Source organism: Xenopus tropicalis, chromosome 1 (genome assembly GCF_000004195.4).
Source record: "Xenopus tropicalis strain Nigerian chromosome 1, UCB_Xtro_10.0, whole genome shotgun sequence".
In the NCBI taxonomy this organism is placed as follows: domain Eukaryota; kingdom Metazoa; phylum Chordata; class Amphibia; order Anura; family Pipidae; genus Xenopus; species Xenopus tropicalis.
The window spans coordinates 190,217,023-190,239,670 of NC_030677.2; the positions used below are offsets into that span (position 1 = coordinate 190,217,023).

The 22,648-nt window shown below is 40.2% G+C and overlaps 1 protein-coding gene across 1 annotated transcript in view; it reads right to left on the bottom strand.

The window, feature by feature from the left end:
* Nucleotides 1-225: 225 nt before the first annotated feature.
* The window catches only part of rab3c (RAB3C, member RAS oncogene family), a 57,595-nt gene continuing 35,172 nt past the window's right edge, over nucleotides 226-22,648 (bottom strand). Inside the window, exons 3-5 of the mRNA XM_002938179.5 lie at nucleotides 17,258-17,376; nucleotides 9,715-9,839; nucleotides 226-8,567 (exon numbers count right to left, since the gene is read on the bottom strand). Of these exons, the coding sequence (XP_002938225.2) occupies nucleotides 8,380-8,567; nucleotides 9,715-9,839; nucleotides 17,258-17,376 (432 nt within the window). The 3' untranslated portion in view covers nucleotides 226-8,379. The remainder of the gene's footprint in view (nucleotides 8,568-9,714; nucleotides 9,840-17,257; nucleotides 17,377-22,648) is intronic.

The window sequence follows — 22,648 nt, forward strand, 5'->3', positions numbered from 1 at the left end:
TTAAATCGGAGAATCGGAGAATTTTTTATTTTTAAATTATAGAAGGTCACAAGGTTTTAGTTTCTAAATATTTCCGTCATTATTTTTTTAGATTTTAATGATTAGTAAATCAGTGTTTCGAAAACTTTGGTTTTAAAAAAGTGTGATTTTTTTGCTTTTCCGCTGCATTTTCGCTGAAAAAACACAATCCTCAATTTTAATTATGAAATGATATAAAGTGACCAGGTTTTAGTTTTTTTTTAGAATTGTAGTTATTTTTCTCAAGTTCATTAAAGTCTTATTAACAACAATTTGATTCTGTGTATTTTTGCCCCAATGATCCCAAACTGCAGCGAATTCATAGTGTAATAAATCTGCCCCTTGGTGTCAGTATGGATCTGCCATGCCAATGTCGAGTGCATAGTGATCTATTATGAAACAAAATGAAAATGTCATTAAGATTGATCCATATTTGATATAAATATATGGATATGTTTATTACAGTCTTTTTTTTTATTTCACATTCACTTATAAACCCACAATGGATATATTTACACTGGGGGATACATTGCCTAAAATCTACACAATTCTTTATAATTACACATTCTTGGCACAACTATTGACATATTTATCTTTTCTGTCTCTAATTGCCTATAGATCTCCCCTGAAAATAAACAAATCCTATTGGATATTCCCAGCAAGGGACATACAGATTAGGAAAATAAAACAACAAAGCCAAATCAACTCGTATTTCATCTAATAACGATATAATAGGAGATAATAATTGTAATAGGCACTGATGCCCCATAATGCAATTCAGGTGAGAGATTTCACATTGTTTATTAGGGTCCAGCCAATTCTATGCAGAGAAGAACCATAGCGACAACTTTTATTTAATGTGAATGAATTGCCTCTAATGTAGGCTTTACAGGTTGAATGAAATGGGAGGGACAGTAAAAGTAGACATACCAAGAAATCCATTTGGGGGGGGGAAGGGGGCAGGTCCTTAGTAGTCAAAATACTATATTTATACCTACAAATATACTTTATTGATACTATATATTACTGCATGGCTACTCACAAAACAACCAGGCTTCATTTGGCAGTTGTATTTTGGAACAGCCCACCTTATAGATCAGTACATGACGGGTTTGGCTCTGTGGGATGCACTGAATCTAGGATTCGGTTTGGTATTTGGCCAGGATTCAGCCTTTTTCGGCAGGATTTGGATGAATCCATGCTCCTGGGTGAACCGAATGTGAATCCTAAAAATCAAATGACTTTTTGTCATGTTAACACGGAAGTGGAAAATTTTAACCCTTCCAAATCCTAATTAGGATTTGGTTCAGTATTCGGCCAAATCCCTTGCGGTAGATTTGGCCGAACCCAAAAACTGGATTTGGTGCATCCCTACATTCAACCCTTTCATCATCTAGGTATCATAATCAACAATTACATCTACCTGATGCTACAGTATAGAACATTTATGCTGAATATTTACATTTATATTATATCTGAGCAGCATGTGGGGCCCAAATTATAATGGGCAGAACCTTGAATGTTAAGTTTAGTAATAAACATGGTTGCCTCTAAAGCTAGAGTTAGAACTAAGCTTCCTGTACCAGCAGAGAGGTTCTGCAGCCCTACCAGTAATGATCTAGACCTTCAAAGTTTTGCCAAAAATTTGCCTGATGCGTTAGTGTCAATGGTCTTTTTTTTCTTGTGCCAAATGCATTGGAGTCAATGGGTGTTTTCTCTTATCCAGCTGTGACTCAGCATCTCTATAACAGCAATAACCCAGGCGTTAAAAGATGTCCACAGGAGCTCCCCATCTTGGATTTTGTGAGGCCATTTTGTGAGTGGCGCGGAAATGAATGGGAATGGGGATTTGTGAAAATATTTGTCACTTGCGAAAATGCAAATGTTGCCGCAAATCTGTATCCTACTCATCCCCAGTTGTCAGAAATCATCAAGCGGAAAATAGAAGCTGATGCTACAGGGCTGATTATTACATTGTGAAGCAGACTGCACTGCTTTCGGAGCTGCCATGTAACGAGGATCTGAATTAATGATTAATTAGCCTTGTAAGTGACAGCAGAACAGAAACCATAGAGAAAAAGATGCGGAGCTACTGGGGGCATCTTTATAGACCCAGCTAAAGGGCTGGCACAGAACCCCAAAACATAATGTCATTTTCAAGTCTATGTCATTACTCTCCCGAAGCCATCTCTCTAAGGAACAGTCTATGCTTTCTTGTTAGTGCATTCTGCGTCACTACTGAGCAGCGTGGGAAATCTCCCCTACTCTACACACCAAGTAGGGCTAATGGATTTGCAACAAAACCAATGTATGCTGGGTCATTTTATTTTGTATTCTGTTTATTATATAATTGTATCTCTTTATCTGTACATTGATTGTTTCTGCTAGTAGTTGATGTATATTTCTAAGGATATTTATAATATACAAATATATTTCGGCAAATATTTCATAAACACTTAAATCCATTTAAATATCTAATTTCTCTCAGTGCTTCTAATACTTCTAATACTACGCCACTCTCTCCCACTATTACTTACTCGCTCGTTTGCGTCTCTCTGTATGAGAGAATAATGCTCTTACCCCAGTCACCCTCACATCCTCGACTAAATATGATAGGCACATGAAAACACCTCCACTCTGTCTCTATATACACTGAATAGGTCACCAAATATTGCACTTATTGGCCCAAAGTCTCTCATACGAGAGGTTATTCATATATAAATATATACTATATCCGTGTGCATGTATATCTACACACAAATACACATATACATTGAATCATGCAACACCGAACACATCGCAGAAGCCAAAAAGACCTAACTACACCCATACACAGACACAATTGTACAGACTGACACAATACTATAGAGAATTGGAAACAAAGGATAAACACTGTAACCATTACTGCAGCTATTGCCTTGGAACAAGTAGCCTATTGGTTTAAAGAAGAAGAAGGAAACATGGCTCATTGGGACAGCCATAGGGTATCCTTCAGCAGGGCTGAGCTTCAAACAGTTCCATGAATAACATCAGAGCTTGTGATAGATAGTAAAGCTGCAAAAGACCTGCATGGCTTCCCTTAGCTGAAAGTCCCACTTGGGCCCAGTATGAGATACGTCTTCATCCTCCTGGTACTGACAGTAAGTGTGCATAGATCCAAAGATACTTTGAAATGTCTATAAAACACAGTTTTCTCTACCAATAACATGCAAATGATATTCTGCTGAAAACAGATGAGGGGGGCGCTCATTGAACAATACGGGGATTGAAAATGCGTGAAGCATCAGGGAGGTACTAGGTGCTGTACAGAAATTAAACTTTTGAATATTTTATGACTAAAAACATTCAGTTAGTGATTTAGCCACCCCCATGAATATGGTTAAAGTATCCCAATGCCATGTGGTCCTAAGGACAAACAACTGGGAAAGTGAGCAAAGCGGCATAAGCTGATCTCATGTAGCATTTGTAATGATTTTTACTCCCCTTATTGAGGCCCTGGCTAGTGGCTACCCAAGGCTTCGTGTTGCACGCAATGATGCATTAATGTTGTACTATGCTTTTGTATAAAGAACTGACTCAATTACAATTCAGTGCTTGCAAAGGATGTGAATGAGTGAATAACTTGGTTATCTCCAAAGCCTTGAGATTTAAGAGAAACAGTCTATTAGCCAGCCCTCTACAGCCAATCAGTTTCCCCATACAGTATGCTGCACGTCCCACGAGTGTCTGACACGATTAAGCACGTGTTGTATCTTTTGGGAGATTATTAGTGTCCCATGTTGCTTTAGACTAAGACCCACTAAATCTTCTTTCTTTATTTTTCTATTTATAGTTGCTAAATATATAGTGGTGTCTTGTTGCAGGTCTTTCCCATGATTTTATAAGGGTAATTGCATGTGGGGATATTATCTGTGCCAGGTTCTTCAATTTATCTATGTCAGAACAACCATACAAGAAACCCTACCATACAAGCCTTGGTCCCAGTGTCTTCCTTACTCAAAGTAGGGCGGAATTTGATATATTAGCAGCATTAAATCAGCGCATAGGCGAACGTGTCTACATTTATCAAGTGAAAATGTTTCAATTACAAACTCAGCCCATTACATGCTGGTATTGATGATATCGCTAGCATTTATATTCCATCTGGTTGTTGTATGTTCACTAATTCAACTGTAGTACCTACTGGCAATAACCTGCTTTATATCTGCACCAAATTCGCTTGCTGTTTTGGGAACTTGCTCTTTAGGTAACCCCCAATATCTGATCATTTGAGTACATATAACTCAAGGAGGAATTTGGAGTAGTGATGTAAGGGTTGACCCAAAATGCTGGACCATGGGTTGGGCTGAAAGTTGGGGCGACCATTGTTGGTTAGGGATGGAAGCAGGTCAGACAGGGGAAGAACACTCCTCCTCTGCTTGTGAAGATTCCCTGTCTTGGAACCAGAGATGCACAGAAGTAGGGTAAAGAGCAGCAAGACACATGTACAAGTTGGGTGTGGGTCCTACAATGGCAACATTTAGTGGGTTAGGATCAGATACCGGGAGATCTGGACTGGGAATCACAATAGTCCCTGGCATTCCAAGTACACCGAGGCACACCAGCCCACTAGATAGTAACAATATATGAATGAATTGACTAGTATGGGGCCTGCATTAGAATTGCTGTAACATAGTTGATGAAAAGGGGGGAAATGGTCACAATGTAGGGAAATGTATTCCCAGAAGAAAAGACTAAATGATTAAAGTAAATGACCAAGAGGAAACCAAGTCACAGTGTTTTCTTATTTGAGACTTAATGTAATTACTGTGTGCTGCAGTCAGATCACTCTTTTTGGGGTGAAACCATTCATAACAAATAGAGAATTTCTAATCAGAAAAAAAACACATTTTTTCCCTTCTATTAATGAGCCAGAGCTCACAAAGTCATGCACAACAAATATGCAGTGTGTGAGTGGTGTAATGCTGATGGGGATATCACTAAAGAATCCAATAAATAATAGCAGATCATTTCTGTTATATCACATAACCATAGAAACACAGGCTGTACAACATGCACAGGTACCATAGAAATACATTATGCTTTATGCAAAATCCCTAAGCAGCCTCTGTCATAGTAATTTACTGCAATATCTTGGTAAGAATATATCAAAGGGAAGGTCACCATCTAGAAAAGGGTGAGCCAAGATGGTGGTTCTTCACTAGCTCTGGGGAAATTCCTTTCTCCCCTTATGTTTTTTTACATTCCAAATAGATTCTATGGAATTATATCTGAAACAAAATCTCCGCCAGCAGACTCTAATCACCATGGTGGATCAGCTTTAAGCCACACACGTTCAGATTTTAGTCTTCTTCCAAACTACGTTTGGATATTGATCATAAATTTTAAAGAAATGATATAAAAGTTTGAAATTGTAGGATAAAGGACCAATCATACGAAAGTGACTTCCTAGAAACGCATTGTAGGTCCCCCAAGGATATCGGCAGATACACAATACATACAGATTTTAACATCCTTATCCAACTGAAGTTTTCTAACCTGTCCGACCGACTAAACAACGATCGCCATGGTACAAAATTTATTGGGATGATAATTTATATGGCTAACTTAATGTACCAGTGTTATATACTATACAGAACTAGTGATGAGCTAATCTGTCCCATTTCGCTTCGCTGAAAAATTTGCGAATCTTTCAAATGATTCGCGAAACGGCGAAAATGTTGGGTGTCAAAAAAATTCTTTTGACACCTGACAATTCTTTTGGCGTGGGTGACAATTCTTTTTACGTGCGACAACTTTTTTGATGCCCACAACAATTCTTTTGACACGGGCGATTTTTGGACACGCGCCAATTTTTTTCATGCGTTTCGTGAAAAAATCCGCCAGTAGCAAAATGCGGAAATTCACCTCAAATCCATGCCTGGTGAAACATTTCGCCCATCACTATACAGAACTATACAGAACAAGCAGAAAATGCTGCTACTTTTTACAGCTTCAACTGGACGCTTCCTCCAAAATCACATAAAATATTAAAGAAAACACCAAAGTTATGAAAATGCCAAAACTTTTTCTTCTTATTTGAACTGGAAGTTATTTACATACCCAGCCTTATCTTTTTCTGCTTCTACCAGAAATAATAGGATTTCTCATATCTTCAGCCCCACCATGTCCTAGGAAACTTCCCTCGCGCAAGGGAGCCAGCAAGCTGGAGACAATCAGCTTTGATGGTAGATAAGAGGCACAAAGCTGCTTAATAACCTTGCTGTGTTTCACTTGTATGAAAAATTAGTGGCCAAAAGAGGAAAATGTTGTGGGGAAATTCATCACCGTGTGTCCCATGGCTGGCTAAACTTAGTTCAATTGCGCATTGTGTCATCTTTTATGAAAACTTAAATAACCGTAACTGTTTGTTTCCCTCCATTGCCAGAACTGAAGCCCCATATCCATTACTATAACCTGCTACATAGAACAAAACCCTTACAGGGTAATGTAACAAAAGGCACTAAGTTTGCCCAGGTGCAGTAACCTATAGCAACCAATCAGCGGGTAGCATTCACTGGTCACCACAAGCAAACATGTTATTGGCTGCTATGGGTTACTGCTCCTGAACAGGTTTACTGCCTTTTACTACAAAGGGGGTTAGCGAATAATGAGTGTAGAAAATGTTCAAAATATCCCCCAAAATGTTTACGTAGGCAATGCCAAGCTAAGGTGGAGTTGGGGCAAACATGCCCCTGTACGTTGTACTGCAGATTTAATAACAATACAAAATATAACAGATAGCAATACACTGCAATCGTTATTTCCAAATACAGTACTTAGCAACGGATCAGGCATTTACCCAAAACCATTAAAAGGAACCTCCAGTCTGGACCAACATTGATCACATGACTTCATACATTGGCTTCATAATTTACTTTTACAATAATAACATGGCAACGTATGTTTAGGGATAAGAAACTGCCGTATAAGGGAATAACACTTTACACATGAACCTTAAACCTGCACAATCTGGGAACCTTTTGGCACCAAAATAAATATTTTTTGCAATAATATTAGCCGCTAACATCTTTGCACAGCAGCCCTCCCTGTATGCAGAACACTTCTGTGACTAACGGTTTGGCAATTAGTCTCTTTTTCATCAGCTACAGAATATAAAGCATTTGCACGTCTAGCAACCGAGGCCCAAACGTAAAACTGAAAGGCATTGTTGGAATGGGTGAGACTGAAAATCCCATTTGGATATGCCCTTTAGAGAGGGCCCAATTACTAGGCCTCTAGCTGTAAAGCCCCGCCAAAAACTAGGACAGGGCCCTAATAAAAACACACAAATGGCTCCAGCATGTATGACCACACCCTGCTCCACCTCAGTCATGCCCCATCATGCCAAAACCCTGCCCATGACCTACCCAAACCCTGCCTACTTCCCACAAGTTTCTCCATGACTGACTGTGAATAATACCTTTACTTCTCTTGGGATCCTCTCTGCCCCTGACTGTAGTATCCCCTGATGGCAGCCCTGCTTGTATCACTCATAATGGCAATATGAGGCTTGCCTGAGGCTGTAAGCCACTGAAACAACTACAAAACAGCAGCAACATCCAAAAAACCCCAAAGGGCTTGAGATACTTGCCTAAAAAGAAGCTGAATAATACTACTGATTTATCACATTGACATTCACTCAGAGGGGGATGAACTAATAATAATTTTACTTTTTATTAAATATTCTATAGGGAAACAATTGGTTACTGTTTGATGAAGGAGAGAAGCTCTAGAAAGGCTGCAGAAAATGTACAGGAGACAGAGCCAATCAGGAGACTTTGAAGTGGAAAAAAGAAAAGATATAATATCAGCATTGTGTGGATCATAATGTAGCCCATGGTATATTAATGGGAACACTCGCCTCATAAAAAGCACACTGGTATTTAGAGTGCACAAAGCCATTTCTGCAACAGCTGGAATGAAGGACATTTGTTTAAACAACAATGTCTACTCAGGGATGGTCAACTGAAGGAACTTCAGATGTTGAAGAATCAGTGGGATGTTGAGAATTGTAGCTCAGCAACATCAGGGGTATCTTCAGTTGCCCGTGCCTGGTTTAACTTGTAGCTTTCCATCTGTTGCTGAACTTGAAAGCCAACAAAAGGCAACGTGCCTTAAGCTTGCCATTCCACTATATAGCAGCCTCCTTCTGGCCATCATCAGCTTACTATATAAAATAAGAGCTCTGTTCTCATTTTTTTCAAGTAGATATGAAGGCAGTAGAAAGGGAAAGCTTATGGACCTTTTTTATCTTTATTTTTTTTTTGTTTTTGTTTTTAAATACTTATTGGAAATTGAACACACTGATGGATGAGATTATTAACATCCGCAGTTGGGTTGCTGTGGTGGTGCCTTGTCTGTTAGTCTTGTGGTCTGTTTCGCAGCCGTAGCTGCTGCGTCTGTTTCAATATTCTCTGACATTTTATCACAAATGATATCCACCAGCCGCTCAAACGTTTGCTTCACGTTGATGTTATCTTTAGCGCTTGCTTCAAAGAACTCAAAACCTGAAAGGGAACAAAAACTCTGGATTAGAAATCTATCAGTTGGCGAAAGAGCCTCAGTTATAGTGATATATATCACAACCCTTGAATAACATCAAACATTTATCCTTATAAATAGCGTTTAGTAACATCATCAGTTATACGTGGGCATTAGTGGCGTTGCATTACCTAGGCTATTGGGCCTTATTTATTTACAAAGAATCACCTTAGGGTGCCATGATCTTTATAAAAGCACTTGGCCTGCTGGCTAATGCCTTGTGGTCAAGGAACTCCTCTGTGACTTCTAATATCTATATGTTTTAGACTAACTGATTATATTCTCCCTAAAAGTAACCCTTCCTACTCTATAAGACCATTACCCGTAGTATATTCCCTGCTGACTTTGCTTGATGTCTTATCACGCAAACCCACATTCTATCTCACCTTCTTCTTATTTCTTAAGGTTCAGAGAAAATGAACTATAGGCAGTGGCTTCTAACTACCCCACGTCTGCTTCCTCGATAGTCTCACTAGAATGTACAATCCAATAGGCACAAGGAGAAATGACTGAAGAAACATCTGCTTTAAAGTTCCTGACTCTTGCTTTCTTTATGAGGGTGATCTGCAAATTAATGTCTCCTGGAAAGTCTACTAGGATACCCAGGTACAGCAAAGAACTGCATATTTTTATTTATTTAGAGATTTGTGGGTATTTTGGATCTTTATTGCACCTGCCCTGATTGCGTCTGATTTAATTAACAGCAAATATTTCTTCTTGAAGTGGAGGAACCTGCTGAACCTGATAATAAATGTGTTGGGAAACTTGTGGTTTCTGGAATTTCTCAATGGATAATAAGAAGCAGCAAGAAGGATCCTTTTCTTTCTCTCCATTTCTCTCATATGTTGTTCCAAAAAGTTAACATACTACCAACAGCATCTGCAAGTGCAATTATTCTACATACTTTTTTACCAGAATAAATCTGCATACAAAAGAAACTTTATTAGGCTTTAGACAACTGAACGCATACATTTTAACCTAACAGGCATAGCATTTAGAGCCTTGATTGAAATAAAATGGAAGGAGCATCTTGTTCTTATGGATGAGACATGTAATTCCTTCCACACCCAACTCTACTCATGACCATTCCCCTTCCCAGTATCTTGTTCTTACCAAGTTGCTCTGCCAGGTGTTTTCCTCTTTCAGCTGAAATGACTCTTTCATCTTCCATGTCGCATTTGTTTCCAACCAATATAACTTGGGCATTGTCCCAGGAGTAGGTTTTGATCTGAGTTGACCTTGGTAAAGACAAATGAAAACAAACTGGTTAACAGACAACCACTGGGTTTGAGATATTTAATATAAATACTGTATACTAATACTGTTATGTTTAGATTGAAGAGAATAATGCAGATGGAAGGGAGTTGCCAGATAAGGGAAGTGCTAGCCATTTTAACATTCAAAAATTAGCTGCCCACTTAACATATGTTCCTTCCTAAATGTGGGTAGGGGGTGTCATTGGGTCTTTTATGAATTGTATAGTGGCCATAGTGAGTTTTGAAAAACTTGGGGGCCACAGTGTGCCATGAAATGCTTGGGGGCCACAGTGTGCCAAGAAATGCTTGGGGGCCACAGTGTGCCATGAAATGCTTGGGGGCAACAGTGTGCCATGAAATGCTTGGGGGCCACAGTGTGCCATGAAATGCTTGGGGGCCACAGTGTGCCATGAAATGCTTGGGGGCCACAGTGTGCCATGAAATGCTTGGGGGCCACAGTGTGCCATGAAATGCTTGGGGGCCACAGTGTGCCATGAAATGCTTGTGGACAGACTGGGCCATAAAATTCTGGGGGCCGGTGGAGCAAGAGAGAGATAGAGAGAGGTGAACAGACAGTGTTACAGGGGTTTCCAGCAGTCAGCAGGAGAGAGGCAGAGACAAACTCCCTTCAACCAACCAGCCCAGAGTGCCTGCGGTCTACCAGCCAGCAACTCCCAGTCTAGAGACCCCAACCAAAATGGTCCAGACTGGGCCCTGCAGTAATACTGGCCTTGCTGATTTTGAAACCTATTCAACACCAATTATTTACAGATGGAGGAATAGGCCACATTAAGTCCATTAATGATTGGTATTGAAGAGAGATCCTGTCACAAACCACATCATTTCAAATGACTCAGATACATTTCCAGCGCTACTAATTTTACCCTCTCCATAATTTCCTAATGGACACAATTATTTAATGCCAACAAAAAAAATATGACCTAAATAGCTCTCTTACTTAGCAGATTCAGTAATGCTATGGTACAGCGATCCAGCCTATAGAATGAAAAAATGAATAACGACCGCGCAACTGAGCCAAATATTTTCTATCAAATTATCAACTTGTACTCACAGCGCTTTCCCTGCCCACTGTGTCTCAGATGATGAGTTTCATAACATAAATGCATTTTAATTAACATGCTGTTATGTGCTGTTTTCTCTATGATAAAGTCTCTGGGCTTTTAATTAGCAATTTAAAAGGGGAACAGAGCATGTAACCAACAGATGATTTAAGAGTTAATAAAGAATGTATCAAAGAATCTTATCAAACCTGCTTTTATATATATATATATATATACTGTATCAGTAAATATTGCTCTTTTATATCTTCTATCATGAACCACCATTTGTGATGTTCTGTGTCACTCACTGGTCACCTGACAGGAAATAATGCAGCTCTTACTGGCCTATAGGGCACTAACAATCTGGCATTATTGTAAAATATGGGAAAGTTGGTTCTGGTTGGCTCTGTCGGCTTTTAAACCATGAATATTGTTACATGTTGGACTGGCCCTTACATTGGCCCTTACATTTTTTAATGCTTTGATTGTTGGTTATAAATAGAGCCACAGACAAACTCCCCCCATAAAATTAACATGCACGCACCCCACTGAGAAGCAACGAAAAATTGGTCAGAGACATGTGACGGTTGCAAACAACAGCACCGCAGGAGGAATTCTGAGAAAGAAACTCAATTTCTCCTAAATATTTCCATTATTAGGGAATACCCTATAGCTGATACCCTATAGCTCACCCATGGGGTTATAGAGCACAACCAGGGCAGTTGCTGATCAGATTCCTACCATGAAACAACTCTATTACAGCAATGGTGAATTGTATAATAGATGCTACATGAAAGGGAACACTATTTCTGCTTCCTGACGCTGGTTCTGAAACCCAGTGGGACATACACACATGCATGATAAGGGCAGCGTCAATTTTGTGGCCCTCCCGAACAACCCCTCACCCTCATGCTTACCTCTTCTGTTCCTACCAAAACATTCACATGACAACAACCTTTGTGGATAGAAAAGGCAGCAGCCTGTTTATTTGCAACAGTATCAAATTTGTTAAACAATAACATATTAATGTAAATAAATAACATAACAGTCTCTTGGTAACATAATAACAATAGCCGCTGAAGGCTGTGGAAGCTGTATCTGCCCCCACCCCAATCAGTTCCCTGAGGTTAGGAACCCCCTTTCTCTAGCCACCACAGCCCCATTTCCCACCAACCTATGGACTACATTCCCCACAATGCATCACACCAAACACCTCTTCCCCCAGGCCTTTTTCCTAACCTTATCATGGCCCCGTGCCCTAACTCCTCCCTCGTTTATTACGGGGCCCCTTGCTGCTGCATATCCCTAAGAAGCTTTGCAGAATACTATACCCTGCTTGCTGTGTAGCAGCTCAATCCCATAGAGCATGGTGGTTAGTAATAAGCAGATATCAATGCCAAGCAGATCTGAACTAGTGATATTTATAACTGAAAGTGTCAAGGAAAACAAATCAGTCCGGTTTTCTTCTGTCCAAGCTCCTCTGAAAATGACATACTAGCTGCAGGGCATATCTTAATGGAATAAAAGCTGGACCCCTGGCTGGGAAGGGAACTGTATTGCATAGAATGGATATAGTGTATATCTTTATTTATATTGTGCTTATTGGATAAGCAGTGTGAAACATAGTTACAATACATTAATAGTACAGACAGAGAATAAACATTGCATAAATAAATACTGTGTAAATATACAGAGTTCCAAAGATAAAGTGCCAAGTCACAGGCCTGCTTGCCTTGCCAATGGCTTCAGTGAGGGTGCCAATAGCAGGGCACACATGGACATTATCAGTTTTATTAAAGTAATAGCACAATATGCGTGTCTGTATGGAGAACTGGTTTTAAGAACAAACAGTCCTGATATTAGTTTTTATGTACATATTCTATGAATGCAGGCTTGGGCATCCATCCCACAGCTTTATTCTGAGCTGATGACAGCAGCGTTGAAAGGTTTTGTAGCAGCGCTTTTATGAATTTATTTGATGGTTTGTACCACCTGCCTTCTCTGTAGGAAAATCCTAGTGCTGAAAAAAGGTTACACAAAAGGTTTATGTAATAAAAGGCACTCAGTTTGCCCAGGAGCAGTATCCCATAGCAACCAATCAGCAGGCAGCATTTACTGCTCACCTGTTTAAAAACAAAATCTTATTGGTTGCTATGGGTTACTGCACCTGGCCAAACTTAGTGCCTTTTATTACATATGGGGGAAATGTATAAAAAACTGAAAGTAAGTGAAATCAATTAAAAACGGGTCACTATGGTATGGAAAAACTAAGCTTCTTGTCCAGAATTGTGAAAAGCTGAGAGTGGAGGGCACGATTTGCAACTGACTGTGGGGAAATATGTGTGACTGCAACTGTGGTATCGGTTGTAAATAAGCCCTGGGCCCCCATGAACACCTAGGGGCACATTTACTAACCCACGAACGGGCCGAATGCGTCCGATTGCGTTTTTTTCGTAATGATCGGTATTTTGCGATTTTTTCGGAAAATTGACGCGACTTTTTCGTTACCAATACGATTTGCGCGAAAAAACGCGAGTTTTTCGTAGCCATTCCGAAAGTTGCGCAAAATCTGGCAATTTTTTCATAGCGTTAAAACTTGCGCGAAAAGTCGCGATTTTTTCGTAGCGTTAAAACTTGCGCGAAACATAGCGCCTTTTAAGTTTTAACGCTACGGAAAAGGCGCAACTTTTCGCGCAAGTTTTAACGCTACGAAAAAATCGCCAGATTTTGCACAACTTTCGGAATGGCTACGCAAAACTCGCGTTTTTTCGCGCAAATCGTATTGGTAACAAAAAAGTCACGATAATTTCCGAAAAGTCGTAAAGTCGCCGAAAAAATCGAAAAAAATACGAAAAAGTCGCAAAATGTTCGTTTTCCAATCGGAATTTTTCCAATTCGGATTCGAATTCGTGTCTTAGTAAATCAGCCCCCTAGGGGCACATTTACTAATCCTCAAATCCGAATCCCGAATGGGAAAAAAACGGATTGGAAACGAAAATTTTTCGTTTTTTTAATCGCTGCCGCGATTGTTTCTTATTTGTCGCGACTTTTTCGGCGCCGTCACGACTTTATCGTATTTTGCGCGATTATTTAGTCACCGTCGCAATTTTTTTGTATTGCGCTATAGTAAACGGCGGAAAAACCAATCCGAATTTTTCGCGACAGCGACGAAAAAGTCGCTGAAAATATACAATAAAGTTGTAACGGCGACTAAAAAGTCGCGCAAAATACGAAACAATCGTGACGGCGACGAAAAAAAACGCAAGAAAAAGATCATTACGAAAAAAACGCATTCGGCCGCTTTTGGATGTTCGTGGATTAGTAAATGTGCCCCCTAGCATAGTAATTAAGCGCTCACCCTAAATCTAGCCAAACTGTAAATGTTTTACCCTACAGATAATGCGGTAATATATGGATTAGGGATCACCGAGCGCAGCTGACTGCTCATAAAAAATAAAAGAGGCAAACGTGTGCACAATGTAGCTGCTTTGTACGGCATGAATTAACCCAGACAAGCAACGCTTTGATGCTCACAGAAGCCAGACTCTTGTCATGTACGCTAATTGCCTTCTCCATATTAATATGGAAAATGTTCCCTTTGATTTGCATCCCCTTTGGTAATAAAACCATTGTTAGATTTGCGCAAGTGTGAAACAGTCAAAGAGGGATTAGAAATCAGCAGCCAATGGATAAATGGATAAGGCACCAAAAATAATTATTTTATTACATTATTATATTTCTAATAAACATATTTAGCTATACCACTATTCACCATAACTGTATAAGCAACTTTAAGTGAACTTTTGGTATATTGTAGAATGGCATATACCTAGCAACTTTGCAATTGGTCTTCATTATTTAATGAATATTATTATTATTATATTATTATTTTTTCTGAATTATATGCATTCCCCTTTTGACTCTTTCCAGCAGCAGCGTAACTATTTTTACAGTAGACCCTGTGGTCACGGGGGGCACAGACATCAAGGGGGCCGGACTGCATGGTCTGCTGTACCTTAGTTCCCCCTCCCCGGCCTCTCTCCTACCTTGACTGTAGCAGCGCAGACAATGCAGTGTGGCGATGTGCAGTTGGGGCAGGAAGGAGGGGCATTGTGGGCCGGAGGGACTGGTTACAGCTGGCCCTCTTAAAAGATTTTTCTGCAGGGGGGTCTGTTGCAACCAAGTTACACCCCTGCTTTCCAGCTTTGAAATGGGGGTCACTGACCCCAGCAGCCAAAAACTATTGCTCTGTGAACCTACAATGTTATTAAGATAAGATATAATTACCCCTTATTGGGGGAAGAACAGCCCTATTGGGTTTATTTCATGGTTAAATGATTCCCTTTTCTCTGTAATAATAAAACAGTACCTGTACTTGATCCCAACTAAGATATAATTACCCCTTATTGGGGGCAGAACAGTCCTATTGGGTTTATTTAATGGTTAAATGATTCCCTTTTCTCTGTAATAATAAAACAGTACCTGTACTTGATCCCAACTAAGATATAATTAATCCTTATTGGGGGCAGAACAGCCCTATTGGGTTTATTTAATGGTTAAATGATTCCCTTTTCTCTGTAATAATAAAACAGTACCTGTACTTGATCCCAACTAAGATATAATTACCCCTTATTGGGGGCAGAACAGCCCTATTGGGTTTATTTCATGGTTAAATGATTCCCTTTTCTCTGTAATAATAAAACAGTACCTGTACTTGATTCCAACTAAGATATAATTACCCCTTATTGGGGGCAGAACAGCCCTATTGGGTTTATTTAATGGTTAAATGATTCCCTTTTCTCTGTAATAATAAAACAGTACCTGTACTTGATTCCAACTAAGATATAATTACCCCTTATTGGGGGCAGAACAGCCCTATTGGGTTTATTTAATGGTTAAATGATTCCCTTTTCTCTGTAATAATAAAACAGTACCTGTACTTGATCTCAACTAAGATATAATGAATTCTTATTGGAAACAATCCTATTGGGTTTATTTATTATTTGTTATTGTTTCAATGTTTTTTTAAGAAGTGTGGAGGTGGAAATACACAAAAACCGAGGCAGATCTGGAAAGCTCAGGTTCTCCTGAAAAAACGATATATAGTTTTCCTACCTAAACTAACCCCCCGCCCCCAGTAAATGCCCCTAAACTGAGAGAGCGCAACATGTTTAAAAAACGTCTGGCCCTGTGAGGAACTGAAATGTGAAATTCTGCTGGCACTTAAAGGGTTAATAGAACAATAACATATTTGGTTCCAGCGGAATCGCTTGGGAATCTGTATGTTTTATTGGAAAATTGACTTGGCAGAAAGAGAACACAAGGAGCATCGCATATTCTGGGAAATATGGTTACTGTGGAAACCAGAATCTCTTTAATATCAGCCAGAATGAGATAAATGCCAGAGTATGGCTACACTCACTGTATATCTGGCCCTTGTCTTTAGAAGCCCCCTTCCCCCCCGGTACTCACAGGTTAATCAAGAAACTATTTTTGCATTGTAAACGAAAATGTAATTCTAAGAACATTTCTCATATACATCAAATAAAAATATTCAATGGTTTTAAATTTATTTGTATTTACAACTAATTAGCAACATTTGTGAATCCCTTTCTGTTCGCTGGTTCTAACTCTTGCAACAATGTAGTAAAAGACATTTCTCTTCCAGATCTGTTCAGTAGCAGTTATATTTACAAATAACTTGAAAATGTTGAATTGAAGTTTTTTTTTTAATTATGCACCCTCTATACATGGATTCATGCACACAAAAATAAATGGGATACCTATAAACCCATATAAAATGCACAATGTGACAGTGCAGTCGCTGCCCCTCAACAATCTAAAAAGCAGTTTAGCACAAGGACTGCCATCCTTGCCTTGGGTGTCAAAGCTTCTAGTCCCAATTCTGTTACTAACAGGGTCGGACTGGACTGGCAGGACACCAGGAAAAGACATAGTGGGCCCATCGACCCATCCCTGCTTGCCTTTCCCTATAGCTGCCCTCCTCTCCAATAGAGGCAAAGGTAAGTATAAGGGGGGCAAAGGTGCAACCCCAGGGGCTAGACCCCAGACATACCCCAGCCTGACCCTGGTCACTAAGCTCTCCTCAGGCATCCCTGATAGGAATACAAAATATATCCAGCAATTGCTTTACCATGTCAAACTATATACTAGTTTTCTAGTTAAGAGGCAGAGGTAAGGGACAAATGCATTTCTCTCCATCCTGATTATAAATGATGATTATAATGATTATAAATGGGGCATTTTCATGGGTGCATTGTGCCCATTGCATTGGAAAACATAACCAGACAAGTCACTTTCCCACCAGTCTGTACTTACCAGTCCTGTACTGCATTAAAGGACTCCTCATTGGTAATGTCATACATTAAGATAAATCCCATTGCCCCTCTGTAATAGGCAGTAGTAATTGTGCGATATCTCTCCTGCCCGGCTGTGTCCTGAAAACAAACAGGAAAAGTAGAAATAGGCCATTAGAATGCAGAATACAGAGGCCATGTCTAGGTTTTATGTCAATGAGAAAATAAGAGAATAGAGCAGGATGAACAATGGCAACCCAGACCTGTATACAAGAATATAATAGTGTTATATCTGATTAAACTAGACTATAACTCAGTATGAATAGCAGTTACTCTCTACCTGTGATATAGGACTACATGGGACTACCAAATAGCCAATCACAGTCCTTATTTGGCATCCACAAAGAACTTTTTTCATGCCTGTGTGGCTCATGAGTATAAAAGTTTGGGGATTCCTGATGTAGAGAATGCTATTTTGAGATACTTTCCAACTGGTCTTGGTTTTTTTGTTGAGCAGCTCTCCAGTTTGGAATTTTAGGAGCTATCTGGTTGCTAGGGTCCAACATAACCAAGCCGTGGTTTAACAGAGAGACTGGAATATGAATAGAGGAGGGCCTAAATAGAAAGACAAGAAATAAAAAGTAACAATAAAATTGTAGCCTCACAGGGCAAAAGTGTTTTTACTGCTGGGGTCAGCGACCCAGAGGCAGAGCCGGAGAGGCAGAAAAGGAAGGGCAAATAATTTAAGAACTATAAAAAATACAAATTGAAGATCAATTGTAGACATTCTAAAAGTCACCCTAAAGATGAACCACCCCTTTAACAATGGAGGCAGCTATACGGAGTTTTGAGCTGGTACGGCCCAGGTACAACATCTGATCTCAATATCATTAGGGTTATTTACCTGCAATTCACATAATTACTGAAGTACCAAGTAGGCATTGGCATTAAAGTGTTCTATTGCACCCCAGAACATGATTATGTTGCTATGTAAAATTTGAAATTTAAAACTGATAATGTATCCCCCCCTTTAATTATAGTGTCCTACTCATGTGCCCCCACAGCTTCAGCAAACCTAGCAAATCCCCTTATGGGATTAACCACCAGCTGGATTTTTGGTGCTAATGGCCACTTCTTTCAATGCAGACGTCATTATCCCAGTATTTACTGAGAGATTTTCCCAGTTTGTGTTTAAATAACACATGAGTCATTAATGGCAGGATAAATGTTACCCACGCAGTATGGGTTCCAGCAACGCTTTGCTTTCAGGCTGCTGCAGTGCCCGTCCTCTTTTGTATGGGAGCCACCAATCAAGCTGCAGGGCTTTTGGAGATGAAATAACCCGATGGAACATTTGAGCAGTGCTATAATGGGAAGCTGGGTCTACTACATTGTTCAGAGCCTAGAAAGTTCTGTGCCAGCTTGTCATTCAGGCCTGTATTTGCCTCTGCTCATTAGGTTTCATATTTTATTAAAGCTTTTGTCTGCACTTTGCAGCCTGATCTGAGGCACAGTTATATTGATTCATGCTTTCTTTGAGATTTTTCTTTTCAGGGGCTTCATCTGATTTTTTTTTTTTAAATAATATATTTCTTTCAAGACACAAGATGGGAGGAACTGACCCAGAAGTGGATGCATTTGGGTAACTGGAAATGTGCCTGTAAGGAGTACATGAGAATGGAACATGGGTATGGTTAATAATTAGGTCTGGACTGGGAGACAAAATAGGCCCTGGCATTTCAATTGCACAGAGGCCCAAACAGCCCCCCACCTGCCCACTAAGTAGTGACTGTCTATGGCATCTTACAGCAGCCCCTCTGGCATTTACCACAAACCACAGATAGCCAGTTCAGGCCTGGTAATAAGTGTGATACTGAGTGTGCTGAGTGGGTTAAATGGTTATATTAAAAAATGTTATGTGTTTAGTTGGCCAATTAGGCCACTAGGTGACAGCAGAGTAATGTGGGTTTAATAAAAAATAGGGTAAGTGTACTTGATACCACCAGCCACCAGGGGTCAGTGTAGGCACAAAAGTCTAAAAAGGGCAGTGACACCCAGGTCCTATGGTCTTGACTAGAGGGCATGGCCATAGGAACACAATCTGCAGGAGGGTAAGTCAGACTGGGAATAGGTAGTGGAGGTTTAGCTAGCGATAGATAGATAGTTTTAAGTAAGAGCGAGTGAGACAGACAGGCAAGAGAGTATAAGCAGCCCAATGCCCCAATGAGGAGTAAAGGGGATCAGGTGCTAATGCATACTCCTTTAGTGAGGGAACCTAGTGGTAGTGTAGGGCCAGTCAGTGGATGGACCAGGCTTCAGGCCCAGACCTGAGGAGAGCAGAGGGGCACCATCAAGGGGTGTTGCACAGCTATTGGACAGGGGGGGATAGGAAGTCCCAAGGTAACAGTGGAGTTGATGAAGATATGCCTTACTGGAAGGGGGGCTGTTATAAAGTGCAAATGGTTTCATTGAATGACTGTGTGCATAAATCCCCTGGTGTGCAATTGTGAAATAAATGTGTGAAGTGGAAGGAAGTGTGTCTGCACTTTATTTGGAAAATTACCAGCTGGAAAGGGAAGGAAGTGCTTCACAGTGCGGATATAGATATACAGTGGGGGAGAGCTCAACCCTTTCAGTGTACTTGGGAAATATGGATATTTCTATACGGACATTACCAACTGACTTTGTTTTGCGTATATCACCATGTGGATACTTGTCACATCATGAGAATATATGTTGTGATTACATCACTCAGGAAGGGGTGTGTCCTATGACCCCTCCTCCCATTACCCCTTTTTATACCACTCTCTGTGTAACACTAGGCTTGATAAAGGGCCCAGGTAGGGCCTGAAACATTGCCCTTTGTACATGTATAAATAAACACCCCTTTTTCACTTTGCAACTTTTTGACGTGCTACTGGATTTGTTCTACAGTATGGATATAGAAAAAAAAGTGAAAAGCACCAACATGGGAGGGGCTAATACTCAACAATGAGTGTTCTTGAGCAGGGGTCCCTAACTTTTTTTTACCCATGAGCCACATTCAAATGTAAAAAGAGTTGGAGAGCAACACAAGCATGAAAAAGTTCCTTGGGGGGGGGCAAAATAGGGCTGTTATTGGATATTTGGTAACCCCTAAATAGACTGACAGCCTCCTGGTTTTTAATCAACCAAAACTTGCCCCCAAGTCAGGAATTCAAAAATAACTACCTGGTTTAGGGGCACTGAGAGCAACATCCAAGGGGTTGGGGAGCAACATGTTGCCCCTGAGCCACTGGTTGGGGATCACTGTTAATGAGTTCCAACTCCCAGCATCCCAGTGTGTAATTCAGTATTACCTGTAAGGCTCCACAGCATGGCATTAATGCCAAAAAGGACTGAGGAAACAGCATCAGATCATGGATCTCAGCTAATATCTGTTTTTAGCACCCAATACTTTTATTAAGCAAAGCTCACTGCGGATCAAGTCCATTTGTGCATTGTGCAAAGGAAGCCTCACTAGTAATTGAGCACTTCTGGGTCAATAGTGCATTGATTTTTCCACTAAAAGTGCTTGATCAGATGATCTGATCTTTTTAATATAATTTATCCTTTATTTAAAGTACGTGAAAAGACAAACAAGAACGGCTTTAGCCTTTATTGCAGAAATGATGCAGATGAGGGGGTTACAGGAGAAGAAATGGATAGATAATGGTAGGAGAAGATGAGAAATTTAGTTAATAGGCTTCTTAGGGATAAAACTCTTTAGTGTTTGTTGGTTCCAGGGCCAGGTTAGGGTAGATGGAAGAAGGGGATCATGTAGGGGAAAGACTGTTGCTAAAAGGAAAGGAAGGGGATATTATATTGTGCAATTCAGTACATACAGTACAGTATGCCAGGGATGTTCAAACCGTGCCCCCCAACTACTAGGAACCCTTCCTCTTTACCTCCAACTCTGGTTGGTTCTGTGCCTAATATAATAGAATTATACGTGCGATTTTGAGTTTTGACCAAAGTACTTACTATAAAAAGAAGAAAAGCACAGAAATATTATCATTAAGCAAACAGAATTAAGTGTTTCTCTTGACACAGCGGCAGCACCTGTCACTTCTCAGAGCCACAACAAGCAGCAATTTGTAATCATAAGGCAGCAATGATTTCTATTCTTGCAAATATGAAGCTCTCAGGTTAATTGGAAGCGAATCTCTCTCATGGCAGTTATTTTGGTTGATTGTGTGTGTGTGCGTCTGTGCGTGTGTGTCTGTATGTGTGTCTGTGTGTGCTCATGTGTGTGTGTGTTTCTTTGTGTATGTGTGTGTGCCTCTGTGTATGACTGTGTGTGTGTCTATGTGTGTGTGTCTGTGTGTGTGCTTGTGTGTCTGTATGTGTGTCTGTGTGTGCGTGTGTTTCTTTGTGTATGTGTGTGTGCCTCTGTGTATGACTGTGTGTCTGTGTGTGTGTATGTGTGTGTGCCTCTGTGTATGACTGTGTGTGTGTGTATGTGTGTGTGCCTCTGTGTATGACTGTGTGTGTGTGTATGTGTGTGTGCCTCTGTGTATGACTGTGTGTGTGTCTATGTGTGTGTATGACTGTGTGTGTGTCTATGTGTGTGTATGACTGTGTGTGTGTCTATGTGTGTGTATGACTGTGTGTGTGTGTGTGTTTGTGTCCAACTCATTATCTGAACAGAATAGCTATGAAATGGGCACAGAATGAAGAAAGCATTCCCAGTTATAACATATACATCAGTCTCCATAAAACGGTGGATGGGGAAATGTGTTATTCCCATGATTATATCGGAATATATACAGTAATTCTGCATGGGTACATTTATTTAATTGTGTAATTAGAGAGGGCTTCCCGTGCTTATTAGCTCTGTATTAAGGCCTGCTCATTAGCTTAATGTCTATCATTTGTCTGATCTTCGTGTGTTACTGCCTGGCAAGCTGTACGTCCCAGTCTGATCAGCAGATCTAGAAGCAAAGTGCCTGTCAGATCTGGTGATCAAACCTGGATCGTTAAGGGAGTTTGTCAGCCTTTGATACATTAACGCTGGGCACAGGGAGGCTGTTCCAACATTACTCTATGGAGATTTATTCACAGATCTGGTTCACTCAGCGGTTTTGTGAATGAATAGAGCTGTGCGGCTTGCTCTTCCATCGCTGGGTTTTACCAAAGGCAACGCAGGCAGTGAGTGGGTCTATTTAGGGTTCCAATTATATATACATTGCTAAATACAAAGGAAACTATAAAAATACAAAAATCCCAACCTTTTGTTACTTGTTCAATGACGGTTCCTAATAAAATATTTTTATAATTGGACCATCTTACTATTACCCCAGAACAATAGAGTAATAAGGCAATACAAAAGTATATGTTGCGCTAGGCGTCAGAGGCCTGCCCCTAAATAACATGCAGCTAGTGGGCTGGTAGG